The sequence below is a fragment of the Cyprinodon tularosa genome, unplaced genomic scaffold (genome assembly GCF_016077235.1).
Source record: "Cyprinodon tularosa strain WSP-4 unplaced genomic scaffold, ASM1607723v1 ctg117, whole genome shotgun sequence".
NCBI classification, from domain to species: domain Eukaryota; kingdom Metazoa; phylum Chordata; class Actinopteri; order Cyprinodontiformes; family Cyprinodontidae; genus Cyprinodon; species Cyprinodon tularosa.
Window position 1 is genome coordinate 170,755 of NW_024037970.1, and position 20,366 is coordinate 191,120.

At 37.1% G+C, this 20,366-nt stretch overlaps 1 protein-coding gene across 2 annotated transcripts in view; it reads left to right on the forward strand.

Moving 5' to 3' along the window:
• prom1a (prominin 1a) overlaps positions 1 to 20,366 on the forward strand; it is a 143,212-nt gene that overhangs the window by 87,285 nt on the left and 35,561 nt on the right. For both annotated transcript variants that reach the window (XM_038307956.1, XM_038307963.1), the window contains exons 17-19: positions 2,153 to 2,358; positions 18,370 to 18,490; positions 19,717 to 19,780. In XM_038307956.1, the coding sequence (XP_038163884.1) occupies positions 2,153 to 2,358; positions 18,370 to 18,490; positions 19,717 to 19,780 (391 nt within the window). The remainder of the gene's footprint in view (positions 1 to 2,152; positions 2,359 to 18,369; positions 18,491 to 19,716; positions 19,781 to 20,366) is intronic.

Below are 20,366 nucleotides of genomic sequence, written 5' to 3' on the forward strand. Positions count from 1 at the left end.
TCTCAGATTTCATATCCGCCTTTTTTAACTGTTTAGAAACGGAGAACGAAAACTCACCAGCAATTAACAAAAGCTGTTCCTTTGTACAACAGTCAATTTTCTCAATTGTAGGATTGTCCAAAAACTCCTCCAGTTTAAACTCCATTTCAGTCTAAAAAGTCGAAACAACGCTGAAAAAAACAAAACAACAAAAGAAAACAAAAACAAGCACGAAAACCAAAGACGCTCCTTGCAACCCTCAAACATCAATAAGTGCCGGAAAAACCGCCGAGCGTCCCAAACCAACGCCCCAGCAAAAATATAAGCGCATTTCCAGACCACCACAAGGATCCCACACAGAATCCTAACTGAATCAAGTCCTCCAAATATGACAAGCCCCCAATATGTTACGGCCCGCACAGGGCACGCAACATATGAAGTCCAGACCAAGTTACACAGACAAAGGTTTTATTTAGACTGTGGCTGGACATAGAGGTTCTGGGGAACCGTGACAAATAAACAAAAGGATGGGAGCATTCGCGAACCAGCCAGCAGTTGACCGTCGGATTCGGGCCGCTCCCCTCACCCTGCCTTGCCGGATCAGTCACCCTACAACCAAAAACCGGAAAAGCACAGTCCGGCCAACGGTCCCCAGACCTAACAACCCGAGGGAAGATTAACAAACAAAAAGACACATCCAAGGAGCGGGAGCGAGGCTTGGAGACACGCCACCACACAGGAGTACTCCCAAACTTCCTCCCCCCCTGGTGGGTTGGGCTTGATCCTTTTAAACTCTCCCCAGCCAATCAACTGCAAGAAGAAAACAGCAATTAGACAGGGATTCATTCACAAAAGTGACAGGAACCCGTCACACAGACCAGTTCCAACTTATCTTGTAGATGACGTCTAATATCTTATACATATTAAGTTTGTCAAAAACAAAATTAACTTAAATAAAATTGTAAAATTTTAGGAACGTTGATGAATATCTGATAATGTGCCATATTAAATTATCTGCTGCTTATCTGCTAATTATCCACTTAGATGTGGATTTCTGCTCTTTCAAAAGAAAAAAATAAGTTTTATAATTCCAGTTGAATCTTGTTCAGAATCTGTTTTCCCTGTTTTATTACAAATTTCAGTAAGGAAGGTTTTCCATCAGGATTGCAGCCTTTATATCTCATTACATCGGAGAAAAGAGCACTGCAGGCTAACTTAGATTGGTCAGATTCCTTTGACTGTTTTCTCCATCATGCCTCATGCTGTATGCTGCTATTCTTTTGATCACTGTTTGAAATATATTCAAACTCTCTGAGGCTTTTCTTTTAGAGTTGCCCTGACCAGACTAACTAATGCTGAATTCCAGTTTTCTTTCATGTGTAAGCTTACAATCCTGTTTATTTTAAAGGCTATATATCGTTAAAGGGGGGGTGGGGGAATAAAAGGGTCATTAATCTAAGAGCTTTACACATATATATATATATATATATATATATATATATATATATATATATATATATATATATATATATATATATATATATATATATATATATATATATATATATATATATATAAATATGTTGTAAATATAATGTAGATTCTACTTGTAGATGATGTAGATTCTAAACATTGATGCATTGACAGTATAAGAAGCAAAAAACACATTTGCTGCTCATTAGTTGTAACCAGTAAGGGAGGAAACAATCCCATTTATGTTTCTGGCTAATTCTTTGGTGCTTCTTTATATCTTTAAGCAGCATTTCAGAATTAACTTTCCTGTCCATTACAAATTCAACTTTTCATATGTAGTGTGATAATGTTTATCTCATCCTATCATACTATTAAAAGTTATGTTTTTCTAAAATCTAAATTAAATAGCTTGGAATGTTTAAGTGTTATCCGTTGTGTTCATTGTTTGTGTTCAAAAATCATTTGGACAGGAGTAGATTTTACAGCCCAGGGACCTTACAGATATTTTTAGATTTGTTGCTCACTTTATCCTTGGCCTCCTTGTGTGTCCTCCCTCATCCTTCTTTTTGCCTTTATTAATCTCTCCTTTATTTCCTTCCTCACCTCCAAACTCCCTGCACCCAAAACATCTTATTTTAATTCCCCTCTGACCTTTCATTTCTCATAACTTTTCCTTCTATTCTTCCCCCATTAACCCCAGGCCATCTACTATGAGATAGGCTTCCTCATATGTGCAGCGGTGGGCCTGCTGTTCGCCATCCTCATGCCAGTTGTGGGGCTCTTCTTCTGCATGTGTCGCTGCTGCGACAACTGTGGCGGCGAGATGCACCAACGCCAGAGGAAGAATGCGGACTGCCGGCGTGGCCTGCTGGGGACATTACTCTTTTCCACCTCATTGGTCATCACGTGAGTGTGACAGAAACAGGGATGACAGAAATGTCCTAACAAGAATGCATATTGCTTTAAGAAGGTCTTTTAGCACATATAAACCAACCCTTCAACAGCTTTGTGCTTGTAATTATGTTTGTGCACAGACACTCCAGACACTTTTCTCCTCTGGTCAAACACTCAGTCATCAGCCTTCACCATCCCCCCCATGTTGTTTGCTATATTTAGTCAAGTATTACTGTAGGTTCAGTGTGGCAGCATTCTTCATGCTTGTGTTCTGTCTAAGCTGTTGTCTCATATCCTGCAGACCATAGAAAATCCTCTATCCAGTCAATATACACTTATAATCCAAATATATCCCAGATAAACCTTAAAGGTATCTTTAAACATATTAATGAGTTTTCAATTTTTATGTTTTTGATGTGTTTAGGTGCTATAGACACCTGACATTTCTGCATGAAGGGGAAACATTTCCCAGATGACAATGCAGCGGTTTTAGCAAATATGAATTTATTTCTGTGGTCTAAAACTAGTGTAGTATGAGTTGTTATGCAGGATTTTATTGCTTCCTGCAGCTATTTATTGGTGAAACTCTGCCTGCCCTTCAGAGCTTTACAAGGCAGCTGTAACCAAACATTTTTGTAGAATATAAACCCAAAGGTCATTGTTTTACATCGTCTGCTATCTGTGTTCATTCTGAAAAGTGCTCTTGGTTTTAATGTGTTGTTTATACAAAAGCATTTGTTTAATTTAAGCTTGAATTTTGATTTTTTTTGGTTCTATTCTGCATCAGTATATTAATTCGATTTTTTTTCTTAATGAATAAAAAAGATGATCCACTCCTCCAAATGGCTTTCAACTGAAGAATAGGGGTTTGCCCCCTTCAGGTCAGAGGAAAGCTCCTTTCTTAATTGGAGGAGTTCATGTACCTTGGGTTTTTGTTCATGAGTGAGTGGAGAATGGAGCAGGAGATCGACATATGGATCAGTGTGGCTGCTGCAACAATTCAAACGTTGTAAAGGTCTATGTGAGTTAAGAGAGAGGGCTGAGTCAAAAGGGAACCTCTTGATTTAATGGTCGGTCTGTTCCTACATTTACTGTCATTGAATTTGGATCATGACCAAAGAAAGGGATCCTGATACAAGGGGTTAAAAATGGGCTTTATCTGCAAGGTGCTTCCTTAGAGATTGGATGGAGAGGGAGGACATCAAAGTAGAGCCACATTGAGAGGAGTCTGCTGAGGTCTTAGGGCATCCAAAGAGCAAAGGCCCAGGACACGCTGGAGAAACTGTGGCCATTTCACCGCAACATATTTATGATATTTATATTTGAGAAACCAAACAACCACAGATGCATGGCTCAACACAGGAGATCTACCAACAAGATTCCGTGGTACATCCACACCTTCTGGACAACGGACATTCTTTTGAGGAACAGAATGTTGATATTTTGGACAAAGAGGACAGGTGGTGTGAAAGGGTGTGAAGGAAGCTATTGATATTTGTTAAGAGAGAAAAAACAACCTTAATAAGAAGGGGTAGACTCAGGTTTCAGCTCTCAAAAACCTACAATGCAGCGATAGAGTTGACTCCTGCAGGGAACCAAGACAACTCGCCTGGTCAGTCAGGCCAACAACGCCCCTAATGACTCCCCCCTTTCAGAGGTATCGACCAGCATCGCGTACTTTTTCCTGGATGGGAAGCAAAATGTCTTCAAACTTGGAAACCTAAGTCTAGTGTATTGTTTCTTAACTTTTTTGGAATGATAAAAAAATAATGTACCAGTTTAATAATGGAGAAGCTATTAGTTAGCTTTATATTTGTTTAATATATAAAAGCAATTAATTTTATGAGGATTTGTTTATTTTAGAGCAACTATGCAAATTAAGAAACACCTAGAAAAACGACACTAAATTATATGATCTTCCACCTGAATCCCAGATTGTTCATGCTTCTTTGTCTTTTCTAAAAAGTGCCTTTTCTAAAAAGTCTTTATATATGCTGGGTCAGATCCTGACGTTTGAGAAAGGAGGCAGGCTGTCAAGGCAGCAGAATAAAGCGTTAGCCTCGCTGCATGCAGTTACCCAAGCCAATTTTGATGTTGATCAAAATCTGATTAGGTCCAAACAGTTTCACCTCCAGCTTCTCATCTCAAGGGGAAGCGTTGTTGGCCCAGAGCGCTCCTATACGTCTGTGTTGCAGAGGAGCTACTGTGCATGTACAACTTTTAAAAAGAGTCAATGAGCAAACATTCTTGCGTCCTAGTGTGGAAATATGTCACCAATCTGATGAAAAAAAATGAGACAGCTTTATTCGTTATTAAAGATAAAATATTTATCTTGCACATCAAAAAAATATTTAATATATTTTGAAATATTTTTATTTTATAATTTAATTTTGTTTTTTTTATGTCTTAATCAAGGTCATTGGGTGGGTGGGGCGGTGGCCTAGTGCCCCTATTGGCCAGCCGCCACTGCTTCTGAACATGCATCATGGTTAATTTAAAGGTGGCGAACTGTCTTACTGCAGAATGATCAGTCATCAGAGCGTAGCTGACTCCATCTATTTTCAGCAGAACTAGAAGCGCCCCCAGGTTTGCAAACATCTAGCATTTGCACAGCTTTGTGCATCTGCCCCTTGGAATCTTTTTCACTACTTTCTTTAACTTGGTTTACTTTGCACTCTAAGTAGAAGCTTGAAATGTATCACCAGTCTGAAGGCTTTGACAGAGCTTTAGTTGCATGTTGTGCTTAAATGCAGGAGTCCAGAAGTGTACTTTATTTGATCTACTTTGTCTTTCTGTCCTAATGTTACAAAAAAATTCCACAACAGTAACCCAGCAGCCCAGATACAGGAGTCTGCAAGTCACTTTTTTTAGTTTTATTAAATCTCCCAAGCTACAAGGGAGCAATGCAGCAAAAGCTCTAATGAAGCAATTACAAGCTGAGAAAGAGGCACCGAGCTCAGACACTGACTGCTTTTTACTGTCACAAGAAAGCTGACAGCTCACAGGAGTAGCAGTGAGGACATTTATTTCACAAGAAGTGTTGAAATCAGATTAAGGGGAAGACAGCAGCCAGGTGAACCTGGGAACATAAAAGGCAAAAAAGTATTGGTATAGAGCAAAATCAACTTTTTGCACATTCATAGTTGGAGGCAGTAGCACTCGCTGCTGAGTTTTCTTTTAATTAGTTTAAGGTGATCCTTTATTCTGGTAAAAGGAAGCTTAATATACTGTATAACTTAAAATCCAGTTTTATGAAGTGATTATAAATGAATTAAACAGTAGATTATACAAGACTAATGCACTAAATGGAGCAAATGAGAAATGCTGCAAATACACAAAACCTACTGCAAATACCTAAATAAAGGCTACATATTACTACATATTCCATAAGAATCAAGATATTTGTTCTTGAGGCTGCAGGAAAGTATTCAAACTCCCAAAGTCCACCACTCTATAACACAGGTCGCTAAAAAGAATGGGGAAGGGGTACGGAGAGAAAGAACCAAGCAGGAGAGCTGAACCTAGAGGAATGAAAAGAAATATAAGCTGTTGTGGCTCTGCTGCTGCTTGGAAAGACCGCAAACACTGGGGAAGTGCAGCGCTACAGGGGGTCGACCGCTGCAAGTGAGCTTAAGTGTTACGTTTAGCCGCTTAAGCCACCAGATTTGAGCTGTGCAATGAAAGTTTTAATTTTGACAGACACATGAAGCATCTTTGCTTTTCCAGCCTAAACACGCCCATCTTAATCACATCCAGTCGCAGTACTGTAGTCAGACACCCAGCAAGAAAGTTGTGTTTTCTCAAGAACAATCAACAGACAACCAAAGAAAAGATGGAGGGCACAAAATACATTTTATGAAAAGCAAGTTGAAAATTTTTTCAATAGAACAGCAAAAGGTTCATCTGCAAAAGAAGATATGTTAACAATACTGAGATTGAGTGCACTTCTATTATTACAATCTAAATGGATACCTGAATATTAATAAATAGAGTTGGGGCTATTTTTTTAGGCTCATTATCACATCTACAACCTCAGAAAAGTTTAATATCTGATTTCAGTCCAAGCTTAAGGCTTGTATGGGACACATTACCGAGCAACTGTACATGTTTATGCTAACAGCGTTAAAAAAAGGCAATGCATGAATCCTTGACAATACTAAGAAACAGTCTTAAGTTACAGGCTGAAAAGCTACATAAAGGGAAGTCTGTGTGTTCTCTCTGAAGCTGTATTAAAAGGAACTGTAATAGTTTTTCTTTTCTTACAATGGTTTGATTCCTTTGGCATCAATCTGCATTGATACTGGCCTCATTGTAGTTCAAAATTCACATCTTTAACTAAGTCTGTATTTTTACTTTTAATTTCCTACTGTAGTGCTGGACCTGAGAAAAATACACTTGAAAAGCAATATGAACCTGAAAGCAGCAGCAGCAGCATCCTTCGCTTGTCCTCATCCGTCACAGTCAACAACCAATTAAAGTCAGATTTGCTGCAAGTAGAACCGATTGATGCAGTAATAATGAATAAACAGTGTCAGCTTCATTAGAGGCTTGTTGTTGCAGATTCAACATTTCTAAAGTCTAGATATCGCTTGATGGAATGTTTTTAGATTTACAACACACAACTTGAAACCTTTCAAGTGAGACTTTATTTTTTTATTTGTTTTCCTCATATATGAGTATATGGATTATTGCTGATCTACATATTTTGTAACACTGCATATTCTGCATATTACATCTGGGCATTCATGCATTCATATTATACTGACATGACAAGTTGTATTTTGTCTGCCAGCTACACTGATGCTGCCCCATGTATTATTAAAAGAACAGCAGGAGCTATTTGAGTCTCTCCTAATCAGCTCTGATTCACCATGACCAGTGCATGGATTTATAACAAGAAAATGAAGATCCGTCCTTTTGTTGCAGTCAAGTGGAAGAGCTCTGCTTTTGTTATTATCCAGCATGCACTTTAACTGTCTGTATTAGTTACTGGGTGTCCAACAGTATTAAGAAAATGGTCAAAATTATACGCTTAGTAAGCCATGCTTACAGTATTATGGTAATCAGATGTGCTCTAATTAAAGATAGTTCAGATAGTTTGAGTATTGACTTGAAATGGCAGGCAGCAAGTTTAGTGTGAAACACTTACCCATATCTTTCAGGTGCCACACACTTTTCACATTAAGCAAACCATGTCAGCTAATTTGCTGTGATCATAAACAGCTATTCATTTTACTTGAAACAACAATATGCACAGATTAATCACAGCGTCCCATTTAAGCTAAAAAATAAATTTATCTGGGGTTTAACATGATTTTCTTCCAAAGTTTATTATTATTTAGCGTTTTATTTGCAAACATTTAAAGCGTGAATTAACCAAGTTACCAGTACAACATCCTTTGGCAACTTAATTAGTGTAAACTGCACCAAAAACTGGGCACAGTAATTACAACAAATGTTGTCTACATGAAGAATTTCTGCCACTTTTCCTTACATACAACAATATTTAATTTCCCATTGTCTTGATATTTCTGTCAGGTTCCAAACATTTGAGGCTTTTGATTTACTCGGCTTGGTGTAAATATCTGTCTGTTCAACAAATCCTAAACTAGCACAGTGAAGGTGTTGACCTGAAACGTGGTGATGTTCTGGGGTTCCATCTCTTCTGGGTATTTAGACCAGGTTAGTGTAGCTCTATTTCAAAAAATGTGCAGCAATTATACTTCAACAATCTGGTATGGATTATAATGTTCAAAATCTCTAAGGCATAGCATGTTATTTGCAAAGATAAAGAAAATCAGATAGATAATCAATGCAAAAGAGGCTTCAAAGATACTGGTTTTTATCATTTTGATATGGAATAAAAAATAAAGTCTGAAAAATTTAATACTTAAAATTCTATTTCAAATTTTTTACTCTAGACTTATCCAGAGTAAAAAAGTTTTTTTTTTCCAAAAGGAAACTCATACATCCTATCAAATGGTTTCAAACCAAAAGAAATCTGTCCTAGGCTACCAGCTATTTCTTAAATGCCGTCCTGATAGTCCAAGTTTATGTATTTATTTACTTTTCTGTCTTGGATTATGCTGCTCTAAAAACAAATACTAGAATTAAAGCTTTGACACATCTTTATTAATACAGTTCAATTCAGTTTATTTATATACTCATTTATATCTATTTCACAACATATGTCATCCCAAGGCACTTTACAATTCAACCACATCACACAGTCAAATTTATTCAAATATTTCTATCTAACGAAAACCAGTTGATTGTATTGACTCATTGACTCTTCAGCAATCCCTCACACTAAGCATGCTTGTAGCGACAGTGGAGAGGAAAACCTCCCTTTTAACAGGAATAAAGCTCCAGCAAAACCAGTGTTAGCTGCCATCTGCCGAGGCCGACTGTGGTTCTAAGAGACAGCAGCATAGATACAGGAAGAAGCAAAGATACAAAGGCAACTATCAACCAGCTCCACAGGCGGCTCCGTCCAGGAAACACACAGGCAGCCAGACAAGCTCTGAGCCAGCTCCCATGTCAGAGGATGAAGAGAACACATCCAGCCAGTCACAGTCAGAGAACCAGGAGTACACTGAAAAACAGGCCGATCTAGAACATCTATAAACAAAGGTGTTGATGGCAGCAGCTAATATTTCTCTCCAGGATGGTGTCACAGCCAGAAAGGAATAGATGAGGCAAAGCTACCATGAGAAAAAGCAGAGAGAGCATAAAGATTAAACTAACATATTATGCAGATTTGGGAGAATAGAGATAGAATGAGGTAGAATGATGAAAAAGGGGTCCATATGTCTAGCCTTAAAAGTAGACATAGTGTCTGCCTCACGGACTAAAACTGGTAGTTGGTTCCACAGCAAAGAAGCCTGATAACTAAAAGATCTACCTCCCCTCTACTTTTAGAAATTCAAGCAAAGTGCTCTGTTAAGAACATGAGGAACGTTCATATCTGTGATATAAGATGAAACTTGCCCATTTAGGGTTTTATATGTGAGAAGGAGGATTTCAAATTCTATTCTGGATTTAAAGGGAAGTCAATGAGAGGAAAGAGGATAGAAGATATATGATCTGTTTTTCTATTTTCATCAGAACTCTGGCTGCAGCATTTTGGATCAGCTGAAGACTTTTAACTACAGTTTGTGGACTTCCTGATAGTAAACAATTACAATAGTCCAGCCTTGAAGTAGAAAATGCCTGGACTAGTTTCTCAACATCACCCATGGACAGAATATGTCTAATGTGTGTCCCGAGCCCGTAATATCATCAAAGACCCCTCACACCCCCACCATGGACTGTTCTCCCTGCTGCCCTCTGGAAAGAGGTTCCGCAGCATCCGCTGCAGATCCACCAGGTTGTGCAACAGCTTCTTCCCCACTGCCATCAGACTGTTGAACCTTTGATCCACAATCCGAACTCTGCACCTATTGCACATTATCGGGCATCAAATGCTGCTGAACTTTTAACTTTTAGCCCTTTAAATTGTTCATCTCATTGTATTTTTCAATAACGCATTTTTTGCACAAATGCCATTTTGCACTGAACCACTGCAACTTGCACACTGTCTCTTATCCTCTGCACTGTTCACACTTTGACCACTGCTGCACTTTTTGTATTTTTCTATAACTCGTGCCATTTGAAATATCAATGCAACGTTCATAAGCTGTATGTAACGCAATTTCGTTCTGTATGCACCCTGTGCATACAAAATGACAAATAAAGAAGTCTAAGTCTAAGTCTAAGTCTAATGTTTGCAATGTTCTGCAGATGAAAAAAATAAATTCTAGAAACCTCTTCAATATGGGATTTAAATGACAGGTACAAAAATAACAGCAAGATTTTTTACTTTACTTTTATTCTGGGTAATTGGAAGGTCCCTGTATGTAAGAGAACATCCTGCTTGCATAAACAAATCTTTGCAGTTTTAATATCTATAAAAGGTCCAGTCAGCATTGTTAAATTTGCTGCAGTGGTTTAATGGAAAACAGCATGTTTTCAAATAAAGCATGAAAAACTTGATTCAAACGTCCTGTTAAAAAAAAAAAAGAAAATCTGGTTCAGATTGGATTAACATTATTCTCAGATAACTGCTACGGTATCATACTTTTTACTGAGTCCTGAGATCTTCTCGATTAAGATCAAAATAGATATCCATGATCTCTAAGTTTTCGCCTTTTTTCTTGCAACACCATGGAGTCTAAGCGCACATTTTTCTACTTTAAAAGCTCTAACATAGAAAGAAAATAAATGCTGACACATAGTTCCTTTTGTTAACTAAAGGTTACAAAATAGCACCTAATATCTGACAGGAACTCGATTACTGTCAAACCACCAGAATCGCCTTTTCTTCAAAGCTCTATGAGCTGGGCCCCCCACCCCAATCCTCCACTCACTCCCCATCCTATCCTTTTCATTATGGGTTCATCATTTGGGAATATCTTCTTGGACATAATATTATCAATATTTAAGATAATGAGATGTTATTTGCCACAATAAGAACTGTGGTTGCTTAAAGCAGTACTGTGTGAGCAAAGCTGTCAATGTAATGTCAAACACAATAAGCAAGTCAATGATTTGACACAAAAAGCCAAAGTTTTTATATTAAAACTATCGAGGAGAATGAAGACATTGTGCAATTACTGGGAAAAATTGAGATTTCCTAATTAAAACTTTCTTTCCCACGTCATCACAAGTTTAATTCATTACATTCTTTGCCTCTATATTTTCCCAGACATGCCCCTCACAATCTAAATAACGAGAAATTCCAATATATTAATGAAAGCTCTAATTGATCACATTACAGCTCATTTCAGTATTCATTTTCCGAAGCTCTTGTGTTTTTCATGAAAACATCTTTATCTTGCTCTGTGGTTATTTGTAGGATGTACGCAACATTACAACATACAATTCAAGCATGTCGTTCAGGCTTCCCTAAAAATCTATAAGGTCATTAGTTTAGGGATAGAGAAAGTATTGCACATTGCACCTCTGAAGATAAAAGAAAGGAAAGGAAACTGCAGGGCTCTGTGATGTGGTATAGAGCTCAAGTAGATTCTCTATCTCTGCAACGCTAGTCTGGGTACTTATTCAGCCCCAAAAACAGGATTTCTAATGCAAATTGGTTTGTTTTGTCTTTCTCTGAGTCCCTGTGTTTCAATACTCATTTGAACTAAAAAGACATTATGTTTAATTCATCAACTTTGACAAATAATGAACTACGTTTATGTAAAACAAGGAAAAAAGAGATATGGTTTGTTAAATCATACTTTTCTATAATGAAATTTCTCTACTCATAGAGGGGAATAATCCAACTCCCCTGTCCTTTTGATGCAGTTGAACTAGAATATCACACACAGCTATTAGTTAAAACAACCACTTCACTGCCTAAAAAGCAAAACAAAAAACAGCATGATTCTTTTGTGGTTTGTCATATTAAAATGGTAATATTTAATCAAATTCAGCACAGGTACTTTATGATAAAACAGCTAAATGGAACAGCTTTAGAATTATTTTAATTTGTCTTATTGTCTTCTGTTGCTTTTTGGAAAGCCTTCTTCCTTGGTATTTGTTATGCACAGACTTTGGCATTCATATCATCTCCCCCAGACTGTTCACAGGAAATTTATGTTTTGTTCTTTTCAACCTTACAAATGCGGCCATTCCAATGATGAAGAAACAGCTACTTACATAGAGCTATATAACAGGAAAGGCCCTGGCATGTTAGAGCGTATCCATTCATTGTCTGGTTATATGCTTATGGGGAACAGCTGATTGTAGCTGGACGCTGGGTTTACATACTGAGCCGGGGTCTCATTTATAAAGCTTGCTTATGCACAAAATGTTGTGATTCATAAAAAAAAAACACACCTGAAATCTGCAGTCCCTCTAATGAAGACTGACCCATCCGTACAGGTACGCATATTTTGGAGAGTGGGGCAAATTGCGAAACAGATGGAGACTGTGGCAGGAACTGTAGCTAGATTGCATCATCATTTCTCTAAGACATTTAATTTCACTTCTTATGAAATTCTAATCATACATCGACTTTATCAGATCCAAAACTACAGTGTGATAATATGCTGGCACTGACAGGTCCTGTCACCAATAAAAGACAAAACAAAAAAAAGCTTAATTTCAAAATTAAAGTCTGCCCATATTTAGATGTTTCTTCAACTGTCTTTATTGAATTATTAAATTATCATCTTTTTTATTGCTCAAGGTATTTCCAGAAATATATCAAAATAAATTAAGATATTTAACGTCTTACAATTTTAACAAAATTAATACAAATTGCAGTGTTAGTTTCTTTTTTTATGTAAAATATTATAATAATGAAAGGTTTGTTAAATACTTTTATCCAAGTTAGGTCTAGTTTCAGTCTTAGCCATATTTTTCATTCCTGAACCACTTTCAATTAAGAATTAGTCAGATTTTGTGTGCAGGAATCTTGCTTGTACTAAAAAAGATGACAGAATATTGCAATCCAAGAAATTAGTACTTCTTCACTACAGCAAGCCAGCTATACAAAACCTGAGTGACAACAAAATAAGCCAGACCTGGTCAACTAAGTCTGACTTTCAAACTAAACGACTTTTATGAAACATCTTGCTGATTACTTGAATAACCATTATGCATTAAAGGGGTTACCACCAGTACATGGGCTATTATAAGATTCTAAATGCAAGCAAACCCACGGTAAAGTATCCCCGTTTTACGTTTTGCGGTATCAACACAATAAATTTAATTGACATCTTAAACATGGAATAGTTACTTTAACTTAAATCAGAAAAGGGCCAGTTATTCTTAATCCCGCTAAATAAAACTTTCAATACTGACTTTTTCAGTCATAAAACTGTTATTTCTAAATCTTGTTTATTGTTTAAATTTCAGAATAAACACCCATTATATTCAGTACTGGCAGAATAGGATTTCTCTTTACTGTGCTAATGATAGAGTAAGAATAACAAGCTTATATCAGCTGCTTAATTAGTCAGGATGTCTGCTCAGGCAGCCAGAAAGTTTTGGGCTGCTTAACAAGCATTTTGCATTGCACATACATTATTAGGGTACATCTCGATAAAAATACTTTAAACCGTAGCATCATGTGTACTCGTTCTCTGTAAAATGTTTTGATTGTATCTGCTCAGTAGACAAGGACAGGATGTGAGAGTACATTGTTTTGACTCCAAATTGTGTAACACAGCACATATACTGTATGTCCTACTGTATGGATTACGCTCTAATCTCTCTGTTCCCATACATTATTTAGATTATATCAACACAAAAAAGCAAATAAATTAAGATATGCTTAAAGTAAAAAAACAAAACTTTTGGATAGTCACAGCATAAAAAAAGAGTTTGAGACTAAAGCTTATGTCTTTATTAGAGATGGGAGAAATGAGGGCCAGTTCCAGCAGTGTGAAACAAGGCTGAAAGGAGACTGTCCCTGCCTCGCAAACACAGTCACGCTGAATGCGGCCATTGTTAGAGTTTGTAAAAGCTATGGAGCCACCAGACCATGTAACACACACTTCCCAGCCCCGAAGTAGTGGCCTAGATTCTACAGTATTGCACTGGAGTCATGCTCTTCTTCATCTGCTTTTCTGAGTTTCCACCCTTAGGGAGGAGTTTCATGTGTCATTTGGCTTTTATTCAAACAAAAATTAAAGCCTTTATCCACAGTTGTTCGAGGTAAATCTTTTTCCAAGTGTTTGAATTATCCCCCCTGGTCAAAAAAAAATACACTACCGAGAAAAAAAGCCATACAGAGCTGTAGCCATTTGCCAAAGTTAAATGTATTAAACTAACCTGGAATCCCTTAAAATCTGTGTTGAGGCACCACCATATGATAGAGGCTCGGCTTCTCATTTTTAAGACCAAGATAGTGTAAACCAAAAGAGGCAGCACTCATATAACCTAATGTATGCAAAGCAAGTTAGGGCTTTAAATAATATTGTGACCAGGAGAGCCACAAGCAACAATGTACTGTAGTGTAAATCTATTTGATACAACAACATCCATTTAGGTACAACATAATGTTGAAGTTGAGAGAATTCAGCACAAGGTTTTAAGATATTTGCAAATCAAAATCTATAAGGTGTGGTTTCCATTGTATTCCAGATAAACCAACAGCCATATAAGCAGGGAATTAATAAGAGAAGCAATCATGCGAACTTTGGAGGAGCTGTTGGGATTCCAAGCTCGGGTCTGTGGTGGTGTATTATACCGGTATGTGTTTTTTCCAAATTAAGCCAATTTAAGCTAATTTTACTGACGGTTTGCAACTAAAAACACTCTTTACTACTACTTTACTCAACTCTCTTTAGATAAATGGGATGTCGCTTTGATCATGTTGGTATTATATGAGATTTGAATTTTTTCATTAGTATTTTTGAAAAACATTAATCTGTAGAGATTATGAAGCTTAAGTGTAAATTCAATCTAGAAGACTGCGATCAGCCTTACCTGGATCACCTGCTGGTGCCATGCCTCCAAACCTCAGCTAATGAGCCTCAGGACCGCACCCCTCCCAGAGCCAATCGGCTTGCAAGGTCTCCTTCAAGCGTCGTTAATGACGTCCCTCCTGCTCACCAGCTGTCTCTCTACCCACCTCCACCCCTTCTTCTCCCCACGAGGTGAATCTGGGGACAGGCTCCGTTTTCAGCCGGTGTCCGACCGCCAAACAGCTTTATTAATTATGTCGCAAAACGCTTCTAATTACAACTTCTCTCTCTGTGAGTCTCTCCAGGTGGAAACAATTCTAGAAATAAAGTGAAGCCTTGGGTAATACATTTAAACATCACACAAATGTCCCCGACTTGGACTAAACTGAACAGCTGGCCTCAGTTTCAGCCCGTCTGTTTGTGACAGTATCTTCAAAACAAACGAGGAGTGCTGATCATCCGCAGAAGAAAATTCTTTTTGCTGTAAGATAACTTGCTTGTTGCTTTGAGAGTGTTTTCATATGCCGGAGGGTATAAATGCGCAGAACGTTTGAGGCACATAGAGGAAATGAAGATGGTTTTGAGAAACAACATCCGATTCCGTCCAGTTTAGTTTATTTTTTTCAAATCAGTAAAAAATAAGTTTTCCTCCTGAGGAAACCCAGCAGGTGGGATCAAGTCCCTGACTTGCAGCTTTTAATCCACCCCCGGATGAGCAAGTGGCAATATTGTACGACAGCTTCCATTGTGTCATGGATATTGCATTTTTCACCTTTACTAAACTATCATATTATTCCGTGGAAAAGATTTCAATTAGACTGTTTTTAAAAAGAAAATATGTTTATTCCACATATATGTCTACGTGATAGAATCCTTTTAGTGGGTAAAATCTAACAAAAATATTCCTCTATGTTGTAAAGGAAGACAGAACAGTTTAAAGCTCTTTGATAACTGCTTTACTTTTCACTCAAAGACTCTTTGTTTAGCACTAGATTCCAGTGACCTTGCTGGGCATCAGGGAGACAAAGAGAAAGGGAGGTGGGCTGAAAGGGAGAGGAAGGGAACAAAGTGTAGATTCTACAGGCAGAGAATCTGTGTGTAATAGCAAACCTGAATTTCTCTGTAGATGGACAGTGTGTTGAGTGATGTGTGCAGCTTTTGCTGAAATAACCAATTGAACCCTGAGAAGAAAGAATGATATTATCAGACAAATATATTTGAATTTTTTTCAGTTTCGTGAATGTAAAGATGATAAATTGATAAAACTGCATATTCATAGGATTGAAAGAAATTGAAACAGATGGGAGAGAAGGTAAAACAAAATATTTTGGTGCTAAAGTGCTGTTTTTCCTCTTCCAAGAAATGTCGATCTTTCTTGAGTCCTGCTCTACTCATTTAACTCTTTCTTTTTAAGTAGATTTCAACCTATTCTGTTAAAGAGTTGGAACATGAACTCAGTCATTATTCACAGCAATTTGATCAAAACTGTAACATTTGTGGTGACAGAAAGTAATTATTGAAAGCATTTGTTATTCAGAGATCACAGCACTGATTTAAGATTTTTAGCTGTGCTTCTGTGTCAGCAGTTTGCCTTTAAAGTCAAATGTTCTTACTATTTGCATCAATCATGTTTTCAGAAGTTGTTTTTTACAATTCGTGGTTTTTGAGGATTTGGAGGAAGACAGGACCTTCCAAAAACCCTCATGGTGGGAACCACCAATACTGGATGATGTTCTCTCCTTATCTGGACTTTGTGGGTCTGCTATTAACAGTATCTTTAATATCACATGGATAATTCAAACAGTTCTGAACAATTTTTGGCCTGTCAGGTATGTATTTTGGTCTATGTATTTTTCTACAAATAGTTGACATTTCTTATTCTATTGGGGAATTCTTACCCTTTTTTTTATGGAGGTTGTGACTTGTTTGGCAAACTGGATAACGTAGCAGACTGTTAACCAAATGCATAAATGTGGAATATTTTTTTATAGGGTTAAGTTTTCAACCTTCAGATAGCTGAGTGGTCGAACCCAATGCGCCACAGCAGCCAGCTTCCCCACAGCTGACAACCTGTTGGGTCTGCAAATATATAGCAATAAAATGATCCTCGATGCGTTTTGATCACCTCATTAATCAATACCTATATTTCATCTATATTTATAGCTTAAAACTGTTAGTGGCAAGCATTATGGAACAATACCGGTTTGAAACTGAATTTTTCATGAGTCAATGCTTGAAATACTGCAGTTGCAAAATATTTATTTGGTCCAATGTCAGATAGATAGATAGATAGATAGATAGATAGATAGATAGATAGATAGATAGATAGATAGATAGATAGATAGATAGATAGATAGATAGATAGATAGATAGATAGATAGATAGATAGATAGATAGATAGATAGATAGATAGATAGATAGATAGATAGATAGATAGATAGATAGATAGATAGATAGATAGATAGATAGATAGATAGAAGTTATTTTACCTTTTTAGCTCACCTTCTTTTGCTCTGCAGAAATCACTTAATCCTTATGTACAAAGTTTGGGCAGTCAGATAAAATGTAAAACATTATCTCATCATAGCTATTCTAAACAGACATTACAATCCCTGCTCTGGAAAATGTCTGCAATTTAACATCACATCAGATAATTTTCTTGATGCCAGACTGTGACTAATGCAGCGGCTGCTGCTCAGAACACTGTAAGGATAAACTACACACACCATCTTCACAGCATCACATATGTACGAGCTGTTTTTCTACTTATGCACAACTGACGGCCCCTCTGCTTTTTTAATATAATGAGTCACAACAACCTCATCCATTTCTATTGATCTAAACATCCCAGCAGCATCTGAGTCAGTCCCTTTGTTATTCCTCTCAGCAAGTCATCTTACATCATTCATAAAGCTGCTTATTCCGCTGAGGCATTTCCATGAAAGAGGTTTGCTGTGCTCTACAATCCCACTCTATGAATTCAGACTTCTTCAAACTCCATCAAACATCTTTTTTTTTTCTTTTCTTTTTCTTATTCTGAGGCTAACACCCCAAGAACCACAGCGGTACTCTCAGGAAAACCCAAAGAGACTTATAGAGGCAGGTACAGCTTTGAGGTGCTTAGCAGAAATTTCAGCTGGGATGAAAATGAGTCATGGAAACAGCCTAATATTATGGGCTAGCTCCCTTGATGTTACTGAAACTAATTAAGCCTTGTGAGCTATCCAGGTTTGTTAGAAGCATAGAAGAGACTCCCTCTATTGCCCTGCTTTTTGCATCTGTGTTTTTGAATGTCATTTATATTTGTTTGCAACCTGGGGACATTTGATTTGATGTCTGGTAACAAACTGTAATCATCACATTTTGCAGGAACTCATGATGGATTTGTATAATTAAAGTACCTTGGTCTACAGGTGCCTCTTATATAAAAAATAAAGGCAGGAAAGACTGACCCCTGCTGCTTATAGCATGCCATTATACCACTCTGTAAAACCTACTGCTTTTAGGACTGAGAAAGCTTTGTCACAAACAGGTCATTGTGTTTCCATCTTTCAACTGTTTGCAGGATTGGTGTTCTGTGTGCATATGCAGCCAACCAGAACCTGAGTTCTCAGGTGAAGAACATACGGCGGCTGGTCAACAGCAACATGAGAGACCTTCACACCTTTGCTAACGACACACCAATGGTGAGATGATATAGACACCTAACATCCGTTGCTGCCTCTCAGTAAATCACAAAATAATTTTGAATTTATGATTTGAGAAAGTCTGTCCGACAGTGAAACATATTTGCTCTCTTTATGGATGCATTACTCTGAGACATTTTCAAATCCACATTCTCTCTAAATTTGGATTTTAACTTAAAGCTTGTTGTACTTAAAACTTGTTCTCAGAAGACATGAATACGACCATTAATATGTAGTTTTTTTATGCTGTAAAAAACTGACTGTTGTCCAACAAACAGATATTGAAAGGAGGTCAGCATTACATGTTGGTGTTCGCTAAAGAATACATCCAATTTTAGAAAGTTAATTGGAAGGAAAAAGTGGCATAGCAGTTGTTACAGGTAACATTAATAACCATCATGAAGCTGTTACCCTAGGAGTTTCACGAGATATGGGGCCAGTGGTTTAATACCCACAAAGCATATACATATCCAGGACATGGCATGTATTTCTTGTTTTATCTTCTGTACAAAAAAAATAAAATTGAGAAAAGAGCTTAACTGTGTCCCAGAGACTGGAGGAGGAGTGAAGATGAACAGACTCTACGTTGCTTGAAGTTTAGAGTGAAGTTTTTGTGTTTTGTTATTGTGTCACAAGTGTCCCAGGGAAATATTCAGCACTTCATGTTTCACTTTCTGATAAGTTTACTGAGATGCTTCATGATGGAGTTTAACCCCAGATTGAAATCATGACCATGGTCTAAAGCCTATTAACAAGAATTAAAGCTTTTCACTGATACTCTACCTTAATAAGCATTGAAATCTTGTGAATCTTGTTGATCTGATGCAATCAGTATGTTCTGTAAGAAACAAGATCTAGAGCAGTTCAAAAAATGTGTTGTAATTGAAGGATTACTGCTGGCTCTTGTCCAGCCCTTTAACTGCCATTTGTAAAAATGTACATAAACAATAACCATTTGTGAAATGTCAAGGAGTAATTGTTCGGCATTTGAATCATTATTTTTTTGCATTAAGTGTAAAAAAAAAATACATTTTTGGAAAGTACATTTTTATCATTAGTTTTAATCTCAGACCTGAGGTTTTGATTTTTGCTGTTATTCTTACTTATATTGTCTCAATTGATTTAACAAGTTTTTTATTCTGAACCATTCAGAATCCACTAAAAGATTAATGAAGTAGTTTTTGCATGCTTTCATGTAAGACTGCCTTTGTGTTTCCTGTTTGCAGCAAATCGATTACCTAATATCCCAATACGCCACCGCCAAGAACAAAGTCATCTACGACCTAGATAGTAAGTAGAACTTCTTTCCTCTAATGGAGAATTAAGTAGGCATAAATGATTCACTCAGCTTTTATTCCTTGTAGTACATTGTGTTGATTTCTTCTTTTCCAAGACTTGTTTTTAGAACTGAATGGCAACGTAACTGAGTTTAGTTAGCTCCAGCTGTGACTGTAAAGGATGCTCACCCTGATTATTCAAGTTTCCTTCTAGAGAGTTTTCTTGAAAGTTAAGCTTGCAAAACAATAAAAAACAAGAAAGCAACTCAAAGTCCTTTAGCAGTCACATAACTTTTGACAAAAACAGCTGAACTGTTGAAAACAACCATAAATTATGTCACTGACTCTGCATCAAACTGACAGCGCTGAACCAAAACTCCATACTATATATATTTAATGCTCTGACTTCCATATCAATGCATTTTTTGCACCATGTCTTTTTCTCCCACACTGTTTACATTTGATCACTGCTGGACTTTAAGAAATGGAAATGTCATAAAAAGCTGTACAAAACAAAATGTTCTATTTGTCTACACTCTGTGTATAGAAAATGACAATAAAAGTTGTCTAAGTGCCTAAGAAAACAAAACTAGCGTATA